At 40.8% G+C, this 19,974-nt stretch overlaps 10 protein-coding genes across 10 annotated transcripts; 6 read left to right on the forward strand and 4 right to left on the reverse strand.

The window, feature by feature from the left end:
- Positions 1-182: 182 nt before the first annotated feature.
- PICMEDRAFT_14800 (hypothetical protein) lies at positions 183-3,033 on the forward strand. The gene has a single exon (XM_019160538.1). The coding sequence runs from the start codon at positions 505-507 to the stop codon at positions 2,680-2,682; it is 2,178 nt and encodes a 725-aa protein (XP_019020448.1). The 5' UTR covers positions 183-504; the 3' UTR covers positions 2,683-3,033.
- Positions 3,034-3,126: 93 nt separating this feature from the next.
- On the forward strand, positions 3,127-6,354 carry PICMEDRAFT_70885 (hypothetical protein; the record flags this gene model as incomplete). Its single annotated transcript, XM_019163761.1, has 1 exon — positions 3,127-6,354. The coding sequence occupies one exon, from the start codon at positions 3,127-3,129 to the stop codon at positions 6,352-6,354; it is 3,228 nt and encodes a 1,075-aa protein (XP_019020449.1).
- Positions 6,306-7,445, reverse strand: PICMEDRAFT_14802 (hypothetical protein). The gene has a single exon (XM_019160539.1). The coding sequence runs from the start codon at positions 7,406-7,408 to the stop codon at positions 6,419-6,421; it is 990 nt and encodes a 329-aa protein (XP_019020450.1). The 5' UTR covers positions 7,409-7,445; the 3' UTR covers positions 6,306-6,418.
- A 229-nt stretch (positions 7,446-7,674) lies between these two features.
- PICMEDRAFT_14803 (hypothetical protein) lies at positions 7,675-11,112 on the forward strand. Its single transcript, XM_019160540.1, has one exon. The coding sequence runs from the start codon at positions 7,719-7,721 to the stop codon at positions 10,989-10,991; it is 3,273 nt and encodes a 1,090-aa protein (XP_019020451.1). The 5' UTR covers positions 7,675-7,718; the 3' UTR covers positions 10,992-11,112.
- A 105-nt stretch (positions 11,113-11,217) lies between these two features.
- PICMEDRAFT_14805 (hypothetical protein) lies at positions 11,218-12,368 on the forward strand. Its single transcript, XM_019160542.1, has one exon. The coding sequence runs from the start codon at positions 11,436-11,438 to the stop codon at positions 12,351-12,353; it is 918 nt and encodes a 305-aa protein (XP_019020452.1). The 5' UTR covers positions 11,218-11,435; the 3' UTR covers positions 12,354-12,368.
- Positions 12,369-12,452: 84 nt separating this feature from the next.
- On the reverse strand, positions 12,453-13,379 carry PICMEDRAFT_70889 (hypothetical protein; the record flags this gene model as incomplete). The annotated part of the gene is made up of 1 exon (XM_019163762.1): positions 12,453-13,379. The coding sequence occupies one exon, from the start codon at positions 13,377-13,379 to the stop codon at positions 12,453-12,455; it is 927 nt and encodes a 308-aa protein (XP_019020453.1).
- Positions 13,380-13,865: 486 nt separating this feature from the next.
- PICMEDRAFT_70890 (hypothetical protein) lies at positions 13,866-14,762 on the forward strand (the record flags this gene model as incomplete). The annotated part of the gene is made up of 1 exon (XM_019163763.1): positions 13,866-14,762. One exon carries the CDS (start codon positions 13,866-13,868, stop codon positions 14,760-14,762), a length of 897 nt encoding a protein of 298 aa, XP_019020454.1.
- A 41-nt stretch (positions 14,763-14,803) lies between these two features.
- Positions 14,804-15,972, reverse strand: PICMEDRAFT_99519 (hypothetical protein). Its single transcript, XM_019165153.1, has one exon. It carries the CDS (start codon positions 15,908-15,910, stop codon positions 14,972-14,974), a length of 939 nt encoding a protein of 312 aa, XP_019020455.1. The 5' UTR covers positions 15,911-15,972; the 3' UTR covers positions 14,804-14,971.
- Positions 15,973-16,236: 264 nt separating this feature from the next.
- Positions 16,237-17,869, forward strand: PICMEDRAFT_14808 (hypothetical protein). Its single transcript, XM_019160543.1, has one exon. The coding sequence runs from the start codon at positions 16,271-16,273 to the stop codon at positions 17,783-17,785; it is 1,515 nt and encodes a 504-aa protein (XP_019020456.1). The 5' UTR covers positions 16,237-16,270; the 3' UTR covers positions 17,786-17,869.
- On the reverse strand, positions 17,620-19,949 carry PICMEDRAFT_14809 (hypothetical protein). The gene has a single exon (XM_019160544.1). It carries the CDS (start codon positions 19,821-19,823, stop codon positions 17,886-17,888), a length of 1,938 nt encoding a protein of 645 aa, XP_019020457.1. The 5' UTR covers positions 19,824-19,949; the 3' UTR covers positions 17,620-17,885.
- Positions 19,950-19,974: the final 25 nt, after the last annotated feature.

Genomic DNA, 19,974 nt, shown 5'->3' on the forward strand with positions numbered 1-19,974 from the left:
ATAGCAGTCATGTGGGACGCCTGCGCCGCCGAGCCGCTCAGCCTGCGCCGCAACGCCGCGCCTCGCCGCGCCAGGAGGCAGAAAAGCGCCAGAAGGGCGTCGTCCCCCACTCGCTCTAAGGGGTTGCTGGGGTTGCTGGGCCCAGCGCTGGCTCTGTCGGTAGACATGAAAGATCTGCACCCGGATCAGAGACCGTCTCTGCCCCCACAGTAGAGCCCCCAGCTGTACGCACACGCACTCCCTCATCTTTCTCTGTCCACCAAAGCTTCATCTTGGGCACGTCATCGCTTCAGCACGACCGGACTCTGTGTTTGTCACCTGCTGGTCACCGTGAGTCTCTTGCTCTTCTGTGCACATTTCGACACCGATCGCCATCTCCGTGCTAGCCAGGTCCACCGCTCAGACGTCCGCCACGCACTCCACCCACGCACTCTCCCAGACTAGAGAAGGAAAGGAGACCAGAAAACAAGTCCACAGAGCCCAGCAACCCAGCCTCAACACATCATGGTGGTGATACGCTTCCTCCTCTCGCTCGTGCTGCTCCTGCAGCTGCACAGCGCCGACGCTTACAAGTTCCTCAGGTCGAACTCGCTCTTGACGTGCATGGAAAGCTCCCAGTTCACCTCGACCTTCTTCGACGTGTACTACTACCCCCACAACTCCACAGCCGTCTTCTACATCGATGGCTCGTCGTCCATCTCGGGCAAAATCAAGGCGGAATTCTCGTTGGTCGTGTACGGCCTCAACGTGTACCAGGACTCGATCGACCTCTGCACCCTCGGGTACAAAACCATCTGCCCCATCAGCTCGGGCCACATCGACGTCCAGGGCACCTACGCGGTCGAAACAGACCTCACCAGCAAGATCCCCAGCGTCGCCTACACCATCCCAGATATCGACGCTTACGTGAAGGTCTTGGTCTACTCCACAGACGACAACAACAACACCAGTCCCTTGGCCTGCCTCAAAGCTGTCGTCACGAACGGCAAAACAGTCCAGACAAGATACGCCGGCTGGCCCATCGCCTGTGTCTCCGGCTTTGGCTTGGTAGTCTCCTCCGTCGTGTCCATCCTGGGCCACTCCGCGACAGCCTCCCACATCGCCTCGAATGCCGTCTCCTTGTTCATCTATTTTCAAAACTTGGCCATTATGGCCATGATGGGGGTGGCTAGGGTCCCTCCCATCGCAGCCTCCTGGGCTCAGAACTTCATGTGGTCCTTGGGCATCATCAATGCCGACTTCATGCAGGACATCATCTACTGGTACGTCCAGTCAACAGGCGGTGACGTCACTGCCGTCTTGACCAACAAGGACATCATCTCCATCTCGATCCAGAAGGCGAAGAGTTTGCTTTTCAAAAGAGAGATCTCCGCTGCCCCGGCCTCCGATGACTATATCAACGACTCCAGTATGTACTACACAGATGAGTACAACCTCTCGTCAAAAACTTTGGTTTTAAGAGGTATCCAAAGAGTAGCATATTTGTCAGACATAGAAATCTCAAATATCTTCATGACCGGTGTGATCTTCTTCCTTTTCGTCGGATTTGTGTTGGTTTTCTTGATCTCAGTTTTCAGAGGCTTCTGCGAAATTCTCATTAGATCAGGTGCAATCAAAGAACACAGATTTGCCTACTTTAGAACAAACTGGAGCTTGGTCATCAAAGGTTCTGTCTACAGGTACGTTGATATTACCTTTTCAACCATCGTCCTATTATGCATTTGGGAGTTCACTCAGAACAACTCAAGGGGTTGTTTAGCGTTCGCCATTATCATATTTGCGGTCTTCATGATCCTCATGGGCGTAGGAACAATTAGGATCATCATGGAAGGATTAAAATCGGTCAGCCAATTCAAAAACCCAGCTTATTTGCTATACGGTAATGAGAAATTTTATTTCAAATACGGTTTCCTATACTCCCAATATTTGGCAAAGAGATACTATTGGGTCGGTATTCATCTTTTCTACTTGTTCATCCGTGCCCTATTAATTGCTGTCCTACAAGAGAAGGGGAAAGTTTGTGCATGTCTTATTTTCGCAATTGAAATCATCCATACTGTTGTTATCATCTATTTCCGTCCGTACATGGACAAACGTACCAACGTTTTCAACATCTTGATTGCTGTAATCAACTTGATCAACTCAGTTTTCTTTCTGTTCTATTCCAATGTGTTTCGTCAACCTGAGGTCGTATCCTCTGTTGCGGCTGTGGTTTACTTTGTTCTCAATGCAATTTTTGCCTTGGTGTTGTTAATCTTCACCATCGTCACTTGTACTATTTCATTGATCCACAAAAACCCTGACGTTCAATATGAACAAGTCAAGGATGATCGTGCTGCCTTCATGCCTAATGAAAACATGGCTTCCCAGAACGAAGAAATGGAACTTGCAGCGCTTGGTGCTACTGCCATGCAAGGTCAAGACAGAAATTCATACATTTTTGGCTCGAATAACGAAAAGCCAAGATTGAGCCCCTACGGAATCGATAACACCGACAGCAAAGCACATCTTGAACCTTATGATCCAGACTATAGCAATGACAGTGGATTAGAGGAAACGAAACCAAATAAATTGAATCCATTTGCAAACACCGAAGACACCATTTCGGTCTCATCGAATCACGGAAGTTCTTCGTACGATGTTGAGAACCCTTTCAACAATAAAGCCAGGTATCATCTATGATAAGTGTGACTTCTGCTTCACAATCTTCTTTCTTATCGTCAATTTTCAATCAAATTCTTTACTACAACCATATATTTCTCTTTATCACTTCTCTATTTATACGCCTATTTTGGATACTATTCTATTCACGATATCTTGTTGATAAGTTATTAAGTTTTCCACGCATCTGATCTGTTTTTAATTTAGTATCTCCTGTTTTATGTACAATTTTTTTCCGCCATTCTTTTCTCAATACGTACACTACTCTTTTTTGTTCAATAAAAAACACAGCATCATGCATTATGCGCTTTTCATTTTTTTTTTGACTTTCAGTGGCGCGTGGTAATACGATAGGTTTCAAAAATATCAGAATTAACAAACTAATCACTTAATCTTTGAGTAATGGATACTTAGATAGCTGCTATCTGAGTCAAATACTAATATACAGCAGGGCGATGAATTACCATGGAGGACGGGGAACCAACTCCGGAAAGTGAAAAGTTTAAGAATTTCACAGAAAGTGCTCATGAATCTTCTTGGGGTAGTTTGCATGATTCGGAGTTGAACATCGCTTTAAGACAACAGTTTTCAAAGAACAATTCAAAGAAGGATACTTCCAACATAGAGATAGCAACAGATGTGGACACAGATGAAGATATTCTACACTATTCCAACAATAATGGGAGAAACGCGGTTGCAACTGATATTAAACCACCAACGCTCCCGAATTATGCGAAAGAATCCGTATCAGATGACTGGGGATCAATGAATGACTCCCAATTCATAAGTTTTGTCAATAAAATTAGCCAGACTCAGCGTGACTCTAAATCTACTGCTTCAGTGAAGAAAACATTATTGTCTTCCGATAAGGCTAATAATACGGCTGAGAGCTCTGTATTTCTTGATGAAGACTTCCAGATATCATCCACCCCGAAATGCAAAGTCAGCAATATATCATCTTCCCCTATTTTACTAGCTCAAAAACTGCCTCAGCTCCGGGAAAAAGGAACAGAAGTTGAATATCAGGAAGATGTGATGACTAAACAAGACTATGAAGATTCTAATAGATACGCATTTGAAGATCATGAGGGCTATTTCAAAGTCAAGAATACAAAGCAAAGAAAGCAAGATCAAGAGTATTCTGAATTCCTCAAAGGAAAAAAAGAAGATGGCCAGACTTTTCCACCACTATTTTCGAATTGTGCAATTCATATCAATGGGAGAACAGATCCAGACATTTTACAACTCCGGAAAATGATATTATTGCATGGGGGCACAAATGTACCTTACCTTTCCTCGAAAGGTATTGCTACACACATTGTTGCTGAATCCTTGCCACCAAGAAAAAGAATACAATTTTCCAACTGCAAAGTGGTAAGTCCGAAGTGGATAGTTGAAAGTATTGCTGCAAAAAAGTTATTGAACTGGGCACAATATAGGCTTGAGCAATTGGGAGAATATGGACAACAAGAAATCAATTTTTTGAAAGTAAATACGTTAATGGAAAATAATGACGTTTCAGAAGTTCAAACAGGTAATATTGCTGACCATGGAACAGACATGGAAGTAAATGATTCCCTTTCAGAGGATAAGAGAGCAGAGAAGGAAGATATACTTTCCCAGGAGTTGAGCAGAGCAGGAGTCGATGCCAGAGATTCCAATTTTTTGCGTATTTTTTTTTCGAAATCACGACTACATCATTTGAGTACGTGGAAAGCTGACTTGAGATCTGAATTTTTAAACAAAGCTGCGGCTCTTTTGAAAGAACGTCAATTTGATGCACCTAAAAACAACATCGTGCCAGAAAATAGAGTCATTTTGCATGTTGATTTTGATTGCTTCTTTGCAAGAGTTTCTGCAAACTTGCATCAGCCTATGATAGATTTTGATAATACACCATGTTGTGTGACACACGGTGGGGCCTCAGCGGATGTTTCGTCTTGCAATTATGTAGCTCGACAGTTTGGTGTGAAAAACGGAATGTGGTTTTCAAAAGCACAAAAATTATGCCCCAATATTGTTTGTCTACCCTACCAATTTGATGATTATGAAAGAGTTTCCAATATTTTTTATGCAAAACTTTTAGCTCTGAATATTGATTCAATATTACCCGTGAGTGTCGACGAGGCATTAGTCGATATATCTTCTTTATGCATGGAGAGCGGAGGTGATACTATGGGGGTTCTGAAAAATATTAAATGTGAGTTGGATACGGCAACTGGCTGTACTGTGAGCTGTGGATCTGGAAAAAATGTTCTATTGGCAAAACTAGCCTTGAGAAAAGCTAAACCCAATGGGGTTTATGTTGTTCCTTCCGATGAGAATCAGATTTTGAGGTTTTTGGATGATATTGATGTCAGAAAATTACCTGGATTTGGCGATCGACTCTTTGAAAAGTTGCTTTCCCTGATGGGTAAAGGTACAAATACAACTGTAACAATAAGCTCATTGAGGTGCATTGAGAAGGAAAAGTTGATTTCATCTTTTGGTATTAAAACTGGAGAGAAGTTGTATCTTTTTTCAAGAGGGGTCGATGATACTAGTATTGATTTATTATCTGATCCAGAAAAGTATCTTCGAAAATCACTCGGTATTGATGTAAACTGGGGTATACGGTTCAGTTCCAATGCTGAAGTTGAAGATTTTTTGAACAGGCTAGCAGCTGAGTTAAGTAAGAGATTAGTTGATTGTTGTATGACTGGTTCAATGCTAACTCTAAAGTTATCCATTAGACATCCAGATGCGCCCATCGAACCACCTAAATATCTAGGAATGGGTTATTGCACATTTGTGTCGAAATCATCTAGACTTGGAATTAGTACAAGAACTACAGGTATCTTAAGTTCTGAAATGAAATATTTATGGCGATTTCTCAATGTTGACCCTAAAGAGCTAAGAGGGGTTGGTGTAAGTATGAACAAGCTTATTCCCGAAGGCAATGGTAAAATAGATACCAACAACCAAATGAAGCTTCAGTTTAAGCCAGCTGCAGCTACATCTCTCCATACCGCTATTCAAAAGGAATTACCTGAAGAAGTTTTTGAAGACCCCCCTGCTTTGGAACCTCCTGCCGGTATAGGACATAAAATCCAAACTCATCAAAATTTTTCCCCGTCAAAACGTACAAGAGGTGATGATTTTTTGAGTGAAGAGATTGATTGGGAGGTTTTTGATAATCTTCCAGCTTCTCTTCAAGAAGAAATCAAAAGAGAATTACGGAAGAGGAAATTACAGTCGTCTCCTATAAGGAAGAAAGTTGCATCTACTGGTAAAGATATTGCTTTTATGCTTTCTCCCTCTAAGAGAACCCCCAATAACATTCAGCAACATGATATTTATAATCTCATAACCCCAGAAAAAGTAAATACTAAAGATGAGAACCAGATTATTTTTCAGGGCATCAACGTTTCCGAAGAACCCAAAATACTGAAAAAGTTACTGTTTTGGATGGACTTCACGCTTGAAGAAAAAACTGGGATAGAAAAAAAGGATCTGGAGCTCTTCAAAGATTTCATGCTGAAATTGCTTTCTAGAAATGATGTGATAAGATATACGCGGATAGTTTCGGCCATGTCAACTTATTTACATCTTAAAAAAGATATGAGAGGATATGAAGAATGGTTTTACCAATTGAAACAGCTCAAAGCTTTGCCTGATGAGCAATCCTTTACTGCTTTTGAGTTCAGGTTCTAAATAATTTACCTATATTCCCTATATACCATAATCAACAAATATATATTTTTTTTAATCTGTATACTTAAACATCTTTAACAATCAAGCTTTTTGGAGCTCTTTGAGACCATTCAGTCCACGATCCATCATAAATAGAAATATTAGAAGAATCGAATCCAGCCAATTGCATTGCACATCTAACAACACAAGCTGTGACTCCTGTACCGCACATGACAATTATTGGTTTGTTGTGATTTATATTTTTCTCTGCAAATAAGCTCTGGAGTGTCATGTTTGACAAAAATGCCTTCTGTGGAGTTAGAACCTCAGAGAAAGGTATATTCACTGCATTCTTGATGTGCCCCGAAGACATTCCTGCTCTTGGTTCAGGGGACCCTCCAGAGAATCTGGCGGCTGATCTTGCATCGATCAAAGTATACTCTGATCCAATTTTCCCATTTTCTACCAATTCAAGAAGCTGTTCATATAAAACAACCTTGGAAGAATCGAACGTAGCATGATATTCAGATGTTGGATATGGAGATGGAGAGCTTACCAGTTTATTGTCGAGAAGGGTTTTCTTATCATGCACCTTGTTTACCAAATTAGGGTCTGAATGGGATTTCGCATAAGCAGGATAGGTATTCAGTATGTATATTTTACTCAAATTGTGTCCGAAAACCTCAAACATCCATGCAGCACGGCAAAGACTAAACACACCTTGTTGATCGTAAAATAAAAGTTCAGAATCATTTTTAATACCCAATTCACTTACTTCCTTTTCAAAATCTTCTTTTGAAGGTAACATGTGAGGATACTTGTTTGAGTGATCCTTGGCCTTTTCAATATCAAAAAACACAGTACCACTGGAGAACCTTTTTTTCATAAATTCGTGGTAGGCATTTATAGGAACATTGGGCATATACCATGAAGAATCGATTGGAATAAGAGTGTCTTTGTGTTTTTGATAAAAGGATTCTACGGAAGCGGGCGGAACCACTGATAACATTCTTCTTGAACTTTTAATCAAAATGGAGCTTCTTTTAGATATCAATAAAATAGAAGATACAATCATAGTCAATACGTTATCTTGTAGTCACTGGTGAGGGAATGGGTGTGATTTGCAACAGGGATAACAACTATCGCAATACCTGTCAGCTTGCTTATTCTAGACTACATGCTGTCAAGTGAGGGTTTTATTCTTAATCTACACTTGAATTACGTAATCACCCAGATTTCTCTTTGCTGGCTGGTCTTGAATTTTGAACTGGGTCATCCTGGACATCACGAAAGTGAATACAATCCTAGATTCATGTCTAGCTTTTAGAACGCAACGAAAAGCAGGGTGTTGGAAGGCTTTTGAGCTATTCGTTCTTCCAAAAACAATGAGTGCTGCGAAAAAGGCGGGTGATAAGGGTTCCCGAGTGCCGAAAGATACTGATTTTGATTCGGTCTTGAGTGGTCAGATCGCAACGTTTGATAACTTGTTTGACGGAAAGACAGAGCATGCGGATAATGCCATCGACTTCAGTGATGAAGACGAACTTGCCGAAGAAGAAGAGGACTTGAATGATGGAGAGGAGGATGTTTCTGCGAGCCATGCGGATCACACAGGAGTGCCCTCGTTCAAGGAAGACTCAGGTCACAATGAAGAAGACTTACTAGGAAATAACAATGACGAAGACGAAGAAGAAGAAGAAGAAGACGAGGACGATTTTATGAAGGAGCTACAACAGGAAGCAATGGAAGGAGTTGAACAGAAGCAAGACTCAGAACTGGTGGCTGGTGCCGTCTTTGGGTTTGGTGTTCCGAACAATGCAGGCTTGCAAGATTTAGATTTCGCTTCCAATTCGTTATTGGATACAACAAGACAAATAGGAGACTCGGATATTGAGTTTTCGGAGGAAGAGGACACTAGCTCCAAAGAGAAAGAGTCTAAAGTGCTTACTGAAGAAGAAAAAAAGAAGATTTCAGAACAAAAGAGACTTGAAAAAGAGAAGAGAACCAGAGAAAACAAAGAAAAGCTTCTCAGGATATTTTTCCCTACTTTCCAGAAAGGGAAGCCTATGCAATTACAGAAGTTATTTCCGATAATACCTTTAGAGTTCAATTATCAGCAACCGCCACCAATAACGAAACCCCTTCTTCCGAGAGGTAGTCATTTTGAAGTCGATGAAGACGAAAGCAAAGAGTTCGGCATGACGAATAAGCAATTGAGAGAGCAAAATAAACTTATTAAAAAATCCAGTCATTATTTGAATGGGCCAAATGTCATTAGAATCGAGGCGGATGAGGTGGCGAAACCATTGAAAGAAGAAGAAAATAAGAAACGGATTATCAATGCTATTTCATACGACACAAATTTGATTATATCAACTGCCGATTGGAATGACGACGAAATTATTGGCGCTGCAGAGGATATTGAAATCCTTCCTCAAGCAAAAAGACTTAGGATTGAAGACAATAAACTTGACTCTTGGGCTGACAACGATGATGAAATGATATTTGAAGGAAACCTGGACCTTGACCAAATCAACCTCAAGTTAGATATGAATGATCCGAACCTCATATTTGTTGACAAACATACCTACACCAATGACGGAAGGGTATATCAAAAACGTATCAATAACGATTCAAGTATTCCTTCTACTCAGAAACTTCTAGAACTAAAATTCAGTGTGTCTAATGATAAAGAATATGAACCTTTGAAATCAAATTATCAGACCAAAGTTAGAGCAACCATTGGCACTCTTAACATTGACCATACTCCTCCAGCGCTTAGATTACAGTCTCCATTTTACAAAGTAACGCCAACGGAGAAGGAGAACAGAATGTATCACAGACCACGCTTCAATATAAAATCTAATCAAACTATTCATTTCTCTAAACCAAAAACCAGAAAAAAGAAGAGAGACAAAGGTAAAGAAGTTTCCGAGATATTCAAAAAAACTATAGATCTTACACTTGGTGATACTGCAAACTTTTTCCTTACTGAGTATAGTGAAGAGTATCCGTTATCTCTCAGTAAGTTTGGTATGGGATCGAAGATTATTAATTATTACAGAAAAAGAAATGATGACGATAATACTAGACCTAAGTTATCTGTTGGTGAAACTCATGTTTTAGGAGTACAGGACAGGTCGCCATTTTGGAATTTTGGATTTGTTGAAAAAGGCAGTATTGTCCCAACATTGTACAACAAGCTTATCAGGGCACCACTGTTCCACCATGAAGCCTTCTCGACAGACTTTTTGCTAGTAAAGTCATCAGGTGGGGGTAATGGTCAACGATTTTTTTTGAGACCAATCAGTCATTTATTCACTATTGGTCAAACATTACCTGCTATAGAAATACCCGGCCCGCATTCTCGTCGTGCTACCGCGATAATGAAACACAGATTGCGGATGATTGCATATCGTGCATTAAATGCAAGCGACCAAACCAGGATCACAGTAAAGGATATTTCTGAGCACTTTCCTAAGCAGTCCGATATGCAAATTAGACAACGGTTAAAAGAATTCATGGAATATCAAAGAGGTGGTGCAGATCAAGGTTATTGGAGACTTAAATTAGCAGACAAACTTCCTTCATATGACCAAATCAGAAGAATGATGTCACCAGAAGACGTTTGTTTGTTGGAAGTCATGATGTGGGGACAACAACAATTTGAAGATGTTGACAAATTCAAAAGGGAGAGGCTGGATTCACTTGATCGAGCGAATAACGGTAACGCCAAGAAGGAAAAGGAGACAGGGAGTGAAGAGACCTTAAATCAGCAATTAGCCCCTTGGAATACTACTAGGAATTTTATACAAGCAACTCAGGGGAAGGCAATGCTTCAAATCCATGGCATTGGTGACCCGTCTAAAGAAGGAGAAGCAATATCATTTTTGAAAATATCCATGAAAGGTGGCTTTATTAAAAATGTCGAAGGCAAAGATTCAAAACCAGGTACCCCTTCTGGGGGAGCTAATTCTACTTCCACTCATTCTTATAACGTTGCTGTTCAACAAAAGTTATACGATGATGAAATTGCTAAGGTTTGGTACAAACAGGCAAAATCTTTATCCAAATACAGTAATACAGATAAACCCAGAGCAGTGAATCATGAAGAATTGAGTGATATAGGTCTCATGAAGAAGGCAAATGCTAATGTTGATGAGGAAGTGAACGAAAAGCCAAGATATTTAAGAATCACCAGAATGGTAAAAAATTCATACGGTATCAAGGAGAGGAAAGTTCAGGTGATCAAAGATCCTAAAGTTGTCGAGCTTTATGTGAAAAAGAAGCAAGAGCAATTGCTCGAAACAAACGGAATCGCAGACAGCAACAGTATTGTTTTAACCAATGATAAGGAGGAAAATATGAAGGTGAAGAAGCGCCTCGAAGAGGAACTTGCCAAGTTAGAAAGACAAGCAGAGAAGAAGAAGAGAAAACAGTCCGGTATTACTGCGGCCAATATTGATAGTAAGGGCCGTATAAGTGGGAAAGGTATTGGCAAGGGTAAATCTACCAGTAGAAGATGTGCGACATGTGGTTCTCTTGATCATATCAGAACAAACAAAGCATGTCCGTTGTACTATACTGTGCACAACAAATCCAATCCAAACTACATCCCAGGAAGTGAAAAGCAAGCAGAGCTGTTGGCCCACAAATAACCGGCCATTTATGTAACTATTCGATCAAGATATCGTCGTCTATGGGTTAGCGATGAAAATTTAAAGAAATGTAAAATAATAAATGTATCATGAATATATCGAAGATTTATTTTGCGCGTAGTGAACGATCAATGAGAAAAAGGCTACTCTAATTTGGTGACACGTTGAAAATTATAGATAGTATGGAACAGCCTTTGACATTGTAGGGACTGTGTTGTCAACTATTCAGTCACAAGAAACCAAAATAATGGAAAGTACACGTAAGGCGATTCGTGTGTTTGATGCATTTCGTAAGTTGAAAAAGCCAATAAGACGAAAATACCGATTCCCGTTTTCTCAACAATGAACATTATATACTAACTCTCAAATATAGCCAAAACACCACCAAATGATCAGGTTCGATCTTATCGGGGGTCATACTCTACCTTGTTGACATATTTTTTTATGGTGTTTCTTATATGGGTTCAGATTGGAGGATATATTGATGGATTTATCGACCATCAGTTTTCGGTTGACGAAGTTATTAGAAGCACATTGAATTTGAACGTTGATATAATGGTAGCAATGCCATGCAAGTACTTAGATGCTAATATACGTGACGTGACTGAAGATCGAAACTTGGCTGAGGAAATATTGAACTTTGAAGGGCTTTTTGTCCCAAATGCATTCTGGAATATGGGAATACAAAAGGATGTACATACCCCAGATCTAGATATTGTGTTATCGAATTCTTTGGAAGCGGATTACGTTACCAAGGGAGTTCGAACAAACTTAGATGCTCCAACCTGTAGAATATATGGTACCGTCCCTATAAATAGAGTTCAGGGGGATTTTCATATCACTGCTGAAGGTTTAGGATATCCAGGAATGTCCGGTATCACTCCTGCTGACTCTTTGAATTTCACACATTTCATCAATGAGTTTTCCTTTGGTACATTTTACCCATACATTGATAATGCATTAGATCTGACAGCACGTAAGACGAACCAGAAGAGACATACATTCCACTATAATCTAAAAGTCATACCTACAGTGTACAGCAAGTTGGGCCACCAGATTGATACTAATCAATATTCAATCAGAGTGTACGAGACTGATGAAAAGTATGCTCCAGGAATATTTATAAAGTACGATTTTGATCCAATCAAAATGACAGTGATTGAAAAAAGGTTGTCTTTCTTCCAGTTTATCATCAGATTGGTTACCATCATTGGTGGTCTCTGGGTGATTGCGCAATGGATGTACAGGGGGATGGAGAAGTTCATTCTGATTGCTTTTGGAAAGGAGTATTACAGACGTGGCGAGGAAAAGAAAAGCGGATTGCTAGACGCTGAGCCGGAGGATGACTTTGAAAAGATTTAGAAAAGTATACAGAAAAAAAGAAAAATTATCTTTATATAGCTTCAACTGTTAAGTTGAAACATCGAAACCCTAGTGGTATATATTTGATTTGATTGTCGCCTAATTCTGCAACAACAAGCGTGCCTCATGTTTATTTGCAACGGCTGGAACCATTTCCGTGAACCTATAGTACTCATCATCATCAAAAGTAATGATGTCCCAGTATTTGTAGATCATCATATAGCAGAACATCATGGAAAGAGAGCTGAAAATGGTACCGTCTACATAGTGTTTCAAGTTTAGACAAATCACCTCGCTGAAAGCAAACAGTAGCACCTGGGAAGCTGCAAAAAAGAAGCAAGTCAGCGACAAGGCTCCAATTGCCCACCAGTTGAACACCAATGAAAAGCAGCATATGACGATCTGTGAAATCAACCACGTGCCCAACATCACCGGGTTCAAAACAAAATAGAAGACAAACAACACTGTGGTGTTGGAGTTGTTGAGGCTTGGGGACCATCCCTTGAATGTAAAGATCGCGACCATATAGTTGACAATAAACACAAACGAAGAACTCACGTAGAGAGATATCATGGTTTTGAACGATCCGTCGTCCCAGAAGTTGAAGCTTGATAGGCCGGCGAAAAGCAACGACCAGCAAACAACAGCCATATTGGCGATCTCAAAGCTGACAAAGTAGGCATATGTTCTCGAGCCTGGTGGGGAAACTCCTGTGTCGATTACCAACGAAGAGATGGTGTGTGTGATGAGGGTCCAGAAAAAGAAGATCATCTCTTTCCGGGCAACCGAGGTATATCGAAGCCGGACAAGGTAGATGATCATCAAAAGAATAATGAGGTTCCCGATATTTATGAACGAGGTTCCGATCTCAAAGATCAATGTGTTGGCAAGATTGACAGACCTCGCATAGCACTTGGTGAGAATCCTATCGAAAGGTGTGTTTGTGGAACTGTGCAACGGTTTGACCAACGTGCACAGGGGTAATGGGGTTTTCTCGCAGATTTGCTGGAAATCACCAAACGTCATTCTCTTGTGCTCTCAGGTTGTCTCGTCTCCTTTTCGGTGTCCGCACTAACGTAGAGTGATGCACACTTTCTTTGATCTTTCCGTCCTTTTGGCTCATTTCTCTTTTCTTCTCTAGCACGATCAAGGCTCTTCCCCCGAGCTGTCGTCTTTTTCGTGTTTCCCTTTTGTTTCCGTTTTCTTTGTTGTCTCTTTCCCTCGACCCCCGTCTGTTATTTCCTATTTGGGTTTTTGATTTTCAGGCGCGGGTACGGGTGCTCCCCGAGAAAAAAAATTCAAATTTTTCATTGCGGTCAGCTCTTGTGGCTGCAAAACCGAGGATCAGCCAGCCGGATCTGGGGAATCGAGGGAGAGAGGGTGAGGGAAGGAGTCAGCCAGCCAGTGTGACAGAGAAAGCAGACCATCTGAGGGTGCAAAACTAGCTATTGGAGGTGCTGGTGCAGACAAAAGTATTTGCTACAGAAGGACAGCAATATAGAGCAGCAAGCAATGAGTACCGTCGACAAGAAGCAATCTGGTTTAGCAAGAATCTTGGGTCCTGCCGTCGCAGGTGTGTGTGAAATCGGGGTGTTCCACCCTGTCGACACCATCTCCAAGAGATTGATGTCCAACACCACCAGAGTTAACAATTTGGAGAAGTTGAACTCCGTCATTTTCAAAGACAAGGCTTCCGCTCCAGCAGGTAAGAGATTCTTGTCTCTTTTCCCTGGTTTAGGTTACGCTGCGTGCTACAAGATTCTGCAGAGAATCTACAAGTACGGTGGTCAACCATTTGCCAACGAGTTCTTGACCTCCAACTTCAAGAAGTCCTACGACGACCTCTTTGGTCCTAAGACCGGTAAGGCGTTGCTTTCTGCCACTGCGGGTTCCCTTATCGGTATCGGTGAAGTCGTCTTGCTTCCTTTGGACGTCTTGAAGATCAAGAGACAGACCAACCCTGAGGCCTTCAAGGGTAGAGGTTTCTTCAAGATCTTAAAGGACGAAGGTTTCTCTCTTTACAACGGTGCTGGCTGGACAGCTGCCAGAAATGCTCCAGGTTCTTTTGCTTTGTTCGGTGGTTCTGCCTTTGCCAAGGAGTTCATTTTTGGTTTGACTGACTACTCCTCTGCCTCTTGGTACCAGAACTTCGTTGCCTCGATCTGTGGTGCTTCTGCTTCGTTGATTGTCTCTGCTCCTTTGGACGTCATCAAGACCAGAATTCAGAACAAGAACTTCGACGCCAACGAGTCCGGGTTTACCATCCTCAAAAACATGCTTAAGAACGAAGGCCCAACTGCCTTCTTCAAGGGGTTAATTCCAAAGTTGTTGACCACTGGTCCTAAGTTGGTCTTTTCCTTTGCTCTTGCTCAATCCTTGATTCCAGCATTCGACAGAATGTTGAAATAAGTATGTGCACACTAGACATAACCGCCCTATTCCAGTATCTCTCTTTTTCTTTCGTGTAAATAATTACTGTATACATCCTCTCTTTTTTTTTCTTCCACTAACAAATATAATAATAGAGAAACAAAAACCCTGTAACGAATTTAGTAATATTGGTCTTTCTATAACGTGATTTATGCTTGAATTAAATATATACAGGTTAAAAACTACGCTTAAACATCGGTTCTTTTCATTTCAGCCACTTTGTTCAAGTTTTCATTGGCCGCTTCTATGTCTTGTTGGTTCTTCTCCTTCTTTATTTGTTCCGCCAACTCTTTGATGTCATCGGTAAACCCATTTAGGTAATCTTCCACGGCTTCGTAACCTGGTCCCTTGTTCACGTTATCCAATACAATATCTACCAATGCGTTATCAAAAGTGACATGGTTTTTCACAGCACTTATCTTGTTAGGGGTGGAACTTGCAACATTGTTCCAGGCTTCATCGGCCTTGCTGTCAAAGGCAGCATCGACTAATTTTTCAAGCTTTTCTTCTGTTATTGCAAAATTGATTGATGCATTGTAAAGCTCAAATAAGCTCGCAGCTCTCTGAGTGTCTGCGTTTAATCTAGTCTGCAGTCTGTTGGACTCTTTCTTGATTCTCAAAGACTCTTGTTCCTCAGCAGTTCTTGGTCTCACCAGCGGGTCGCTCAAATAGCTTTCCAAAGTTGGGGAGGTGAAAAACTCGGCTTTAGATTGTGTGTGTTTTGCTGCCTCCTGCGCCAATTTTTCTTCTTCAAGCTTCAGAAGCTCCTCGTGTTTCTCTAGATTTTCTAATCTTTCAACCTCTTTTTGGTAAGAGTCCTTCAAGTATTCTCTTCTCATCTGAGCGTTTTTCACTTTAAACTGTTGGCTGATTGGCATTTTTGCAATTTCATCCTCAGTAAATTTCTTCGCTGGCTCATGTGCAGATCTCTTCAGTAATTGTTCAGGAGTGAATACTTTCGAAGGAATGTAATCTCTGGTAATATTTTTTGGGTGGAGAATACCTTCAGCATATCCTGAGTCAGTTTGTTTCTTATAAACTTGGTGTTTGTATGGTTGTTTGAAAATTTCCTTAGGTTTAGGCAACAACCCCGATTTCCCTCCAAACTTCATTGCTCCCTTACCCATGTTGAAGTTTAGCAAATATGATTCTTTCTGGTCTTTGGCACCCTTTTGCTATTAAGCACAAGGCTGCATGACTTTGCCGAAATAACAGTAGCTTGATCTTTTCCCTCTGCCAACTTGAACAAGGATTTCGTCGATTCCGCTACTACAACAACTAGGCACAGCGTGAAAAAAAAGTAAAACCGCGCCGATCGTCCAGCTGGTCCTATAAAAAATAAGCTGAATCACGTAATCAATGTCATGAATCTGAATCAAGTTTGTTGATGTTTCTAAATCTTGCATCTCGGAGATCATGAGCCAAGTCTAGCACTTCTGAGCTTCAGCACAACTGCTTCGGTGTCGGTAATTCATGGCAAGCTAAAAATGGGTGATAACCGTAGAATCTTCTCAGAAGGGCACGTTTCCGTGCTGCGATCTCTGCCCTCCTCCTTTCTCTCTCACAAAGCTAATTTACTATCACCAAGGCAACTCCTGGAATTAAACGCCTCCATCTTACAATATCTCAAGCCAATTCTTAAATCAGAGCCTGAGATTTACAGCATACTTGAATCCCGATTGACAAATCACGGTCCTCATGGCGCAAATGACGAGCAGATTACAAAATCCATAGAGATACCTGAAAATTACCTACAAAAAAAATGGACGACTGTACTAAGACTTCAGCGAAATATTCAGGAGTTGGAGATGAAGAATAAGGCATTAGAAGGAAGAAACAAAGAAATAGTAGAGATGTTGGATAATGAAGTCAAAGCGAACCCACATTGCTCAATTTCGAAAATCAACTGGATTCCTTCGTTCCTGAAATCGTCACTCAGATTTCACACTTCCCCAATCACAGCAATAGCCATTCATTCGTTCAATCCGTACATAGTCACAGCCTCTCAGGATGGTATGATGGTCATATGGAATTTGCTGGATCTTTCTGAACCTGTCAACCAATTGAAAAACGCACATTCCAAGTCGATCAATATGGTAACCTTTCAAAAAGGTACCTCTTATCTAATCTCATGTTCCTCTGATCAGTTCATCAAAGTGTGGGATCTTTCCACTCCAGACGATGTGCGCATTCCCATAAAGTCCCTAACGGGACATGAACATATTGTTTCGGCAATATCATCTTCTCACAAAGATCCTAATATACTATTTTCCTGCTCTAGAGATAAGACTATAAAAGTTTGGGATCTTCAAACAGGATGGGCATTACGCACCATTGATGCACATTCCGATTGGGTGAGATCAATAGACTCAAGTGGAGATTATTTGATATCATGTTCTTCGGATACAAGTATTCGCTTGACGCATTGGCCTACAGGTACGGGTGTTGGTTTGTGTTTGGGGCACAAGCAAGTTGTTGAAGACGTGAAATTCATTCCTAAAAATTCGAATGAGTACCTCGATGCATTCTTGGCAAAAACTGGTAATAAAGGGACGCTAAGTTCTGAACAGAAAACTGAATATAGCCAAGTTGGATACAAGTATGCTGTAAGTTGTGGTCGTGATAAGTTAATCAAAATATGGAAACTACCACTGCCAGATTATAATACGCTAAACGGGTCTCCTATGGCAAACAGCTTAAATCCATACGGCGAGTGCATAAAAGAAATTAAGGGGCATGCATCGTGGGTTAGATGCCTACAGATACATTATAACGGAAGATATCTGATAAGTTCTTCCGATGATCAAACTATTAAGATATGGGACTTGAGTAAACTTGACGAGGAGGAAGTTAAACCTGTGAAAAGTCTACAAGGTCACCAAAGCTTTGTCAATACAATAGCTATATCTTCTCCTACCGATGACGGTGAGCTAAGTGACGATAAAATAAGATGCTATTTGGTGAGTGGTGGTGCTGACAATGTAGTGAACGTGTGGGCTTAAGTGTCTCATGCGAATATGAGGTAACTGTATTAAAGTTTGTGTGTATATAAATCTATATCTATAAATGATGAATGCGGAAAGTTGGTAATAATTGTCATTTTCAGTTGGAATCAGTAGTTAGCCTCTTATCAGCTAATTTAAATTTATTCAACTTTTCCACCCAACAGGTTGCACAATGTTTGGAGCAGAATCTTCGTTTGATTGTCACAGATTTACTACCTTTGAATTCCCACCATTCCAGCATATCGGCCACCGATTCAATGCAATTTTCTCCACAATTCCCACAGGTTTCTCCATTTGTTCCATAAATCAAAGAGTTCATTGCACGTTTGTAGATAAACTCGCTAGTTGAGTCTTTCCATTTTTGTACCTCACTTTGAGAGATCAAATACTTGGAAACTTGTCTTAATGCTAGTTCTGTTAACTTGGGGCACCAGGTAAGCTTTGATTCAACAAAACTTTGTTTTTTCTTTCTTAGCTTCAGCTTATTACTTGACTCAAAATCATTCCAGTCTTTAAGATTTCCGTTGTCATCATAGCACAAATCTTGAATAGTCGACAAGCTGCGTGATAGGATAGAGGCGTGTACTGCATTTTTACTTATTTGTTTGTTGGATTTCAGCCAGTGAATTCTGCTGAAAGATAGAATTTGCTTGTCAGTGTCTAGAAACTCTACAGAGCCCGTTTGCTGTGAATATAGTTTGAGCAATTCAAAATTGATTGTATAAAACTTATCAACTGATGTTTGTGAGATCATTGGGTTACCTGTGGTAGCAAGAACTTCTAATTTTCGGAGATTAAGTATGTTATGGGGCAAAAACTTGAATTTATTCATTGCCAAGTTCAATGATTTCAGATCCTTAGCCTTATCTATGTTTCCTGACAGCCTTGCAATTTTGTTGTTACGTAAAGACAGCATTTCTAATCTTTCTATTGTCAAAAGTTTCGGATTTATTGACCTCAATTTATTGTAGGAAGCGTCAATATGTATTAGTGGTTTAACAATGCCATCATCCGCACAGTCATAGAAGTTTTGAATATCGCATATATAGTCCGGTAAGCTGCTGAGATTGAAATATTGCAAATTTAATGTTGAAATAGGTTTGGTTGAGCTCACAGGCTGTTCAAAGAACTCATCAATGGCTTTGAGTAAATTCTGTTCTTGGATTGGTGAGTTCTTAACAACAAAATATATAGGCTCATCATACAACGTTGGCAAGTAATTCTGGGGTAGCTCATCTTTTTCAAGTTTATATCCGTAGACATGGCCATCTCGATCAATAGCAAATTCCACGTTCGAGTTCGATGTTAGCGCTGGTGGTAAAGGTATGCTCTTGGCTCTTTCCTGCACCATCCTTTGTTTCTTCCTGGTTGGTTCGGTAAATGTTGAGCCATGCCTCGACAACGGATGTAATTGCTTGTTTATTTTGGGACGATGGAACTTGCTAGTTCTATCCAAAGTGAAAGAATCCTTCTTCAGCTGTGTAGACTGAGATAATGGTAATAGTGTAGGAGATGATGGTAGTGAAGGTTTGGAGTCCAAGTTGTTATTAGTTATAGAGACTAGATCGTCAAATGCATCTGAGCTCAATGGCTCAGGCTTCTCGTTGAAAACATTTTGAGAGTGGAAGGGAGAACTAGGAACGTCAATATTGCTGGTATCCATTTGATGAAATGAATCGCTGCTGAGGTTCTGGTTATGGAACTCAAGGATTGTGCTTGAAGTATTAGTAAAGTTGTTGAAGTCGGATAGAGGACGATTATTCTCCACCAACACTGAGGAAGAACTATTTATCATAGAATAGAGAAACTTAGAGGGCTTAGGTTTGAAATCATTTTCCTTCTCCAAGTCCTCATCAGAATACGTATCGGAATCGTTCTCGTAGTCAGTGCTTTCCCTGACTTTGAAGTTACCTCCGATATCGTCGGTATCATGTGTGCTTTTGTCTTTTTGTCGGGGCTGAGAAAGATTCAAGGGAGGCAGATTTTCATCTTGCCTCGATTGATCGTACGCAAATGGTAACAATGGGCCAGCCATAGTTGCAGTATGTGGTGCTCTCCTTCAGTCTGCTGCTCTTCACTCCGAAGCATTCGTGTAGGTACAGCTTGGCTGGAGTCTGAAAAGGGAAACATGAAAACAGGGTGAGAGTGTTGAGAAAAATAGAAAAATTGAAGGAGTCGGTGAAGCA

This window comes from Pichia membranifaciens, assembly GCF_001661235.1.
Source record: "Pichia membranifaciens NRRL Y-2026 unplaced genomic scaffold PICMEscaffold_1, whole genome shotgun sequence".
NCBI lineage: Eukaryota > Fungi > Ascomycota > Pichiomycetes > Pichiales > Pichiaceae > Pichia > Pichia membranifaciens.

Bases quoted from the DNA above. Each gene is read 5' to 3' on its own strand.
- PICMEDRAFT_14808 (XM_019160543.1), top strand. From the start codon at position 16,271: ATGGGTGATAACCGTAGAATCTTCTCAGAAGGGCACGTTTCCGTGCTG.
- PICMEDRAFT_14802 (XM_019160539.1), bottom strand. From the start codon at position 7,408: ATGATTGTATCTTCTATTTTATTGATATCTAAAAGAAGCTCCATTTTG.
- PICMEDRAFT_14800 (XM_019160538.1), top strand. From the start codon at position 505: ATGGTGGTGATACGCTTCCTCCTCTCGCTCGTGCTGCTCCTGCAGCTG.
- PICMEDRAFT_14805 (XM_019160542.1), top strand. From the start codon at position 11,436: ATGGTGTTTCTTATATGGGTTCAGATTGGAGGATATATTGATGGATTT.
- PICMEDRAFT_14803 (XM_019160540.1), top strand. From the start codon at position 7,719: ATGAGTGCTGCGAAAAAGGCGGGTGATAAGGGTTCCCGAGTGCCGAAA.
- PICMEDRAFT_14809 (XM_019160544.1), bottom strand. From the start codon at position 19,823: ATGGCTGGCCCATTGTTACCATTTGCGTACGATCAATCGAGGCAAGAT.
- PICMEDRAFT_99519 (XM_019165153.1), bottom strand. From the start codon at position 15,910: ATGGGTAAGGGAGCAATGAAGTTTGGAGGGAAATCGGGGTTGTTGCCT.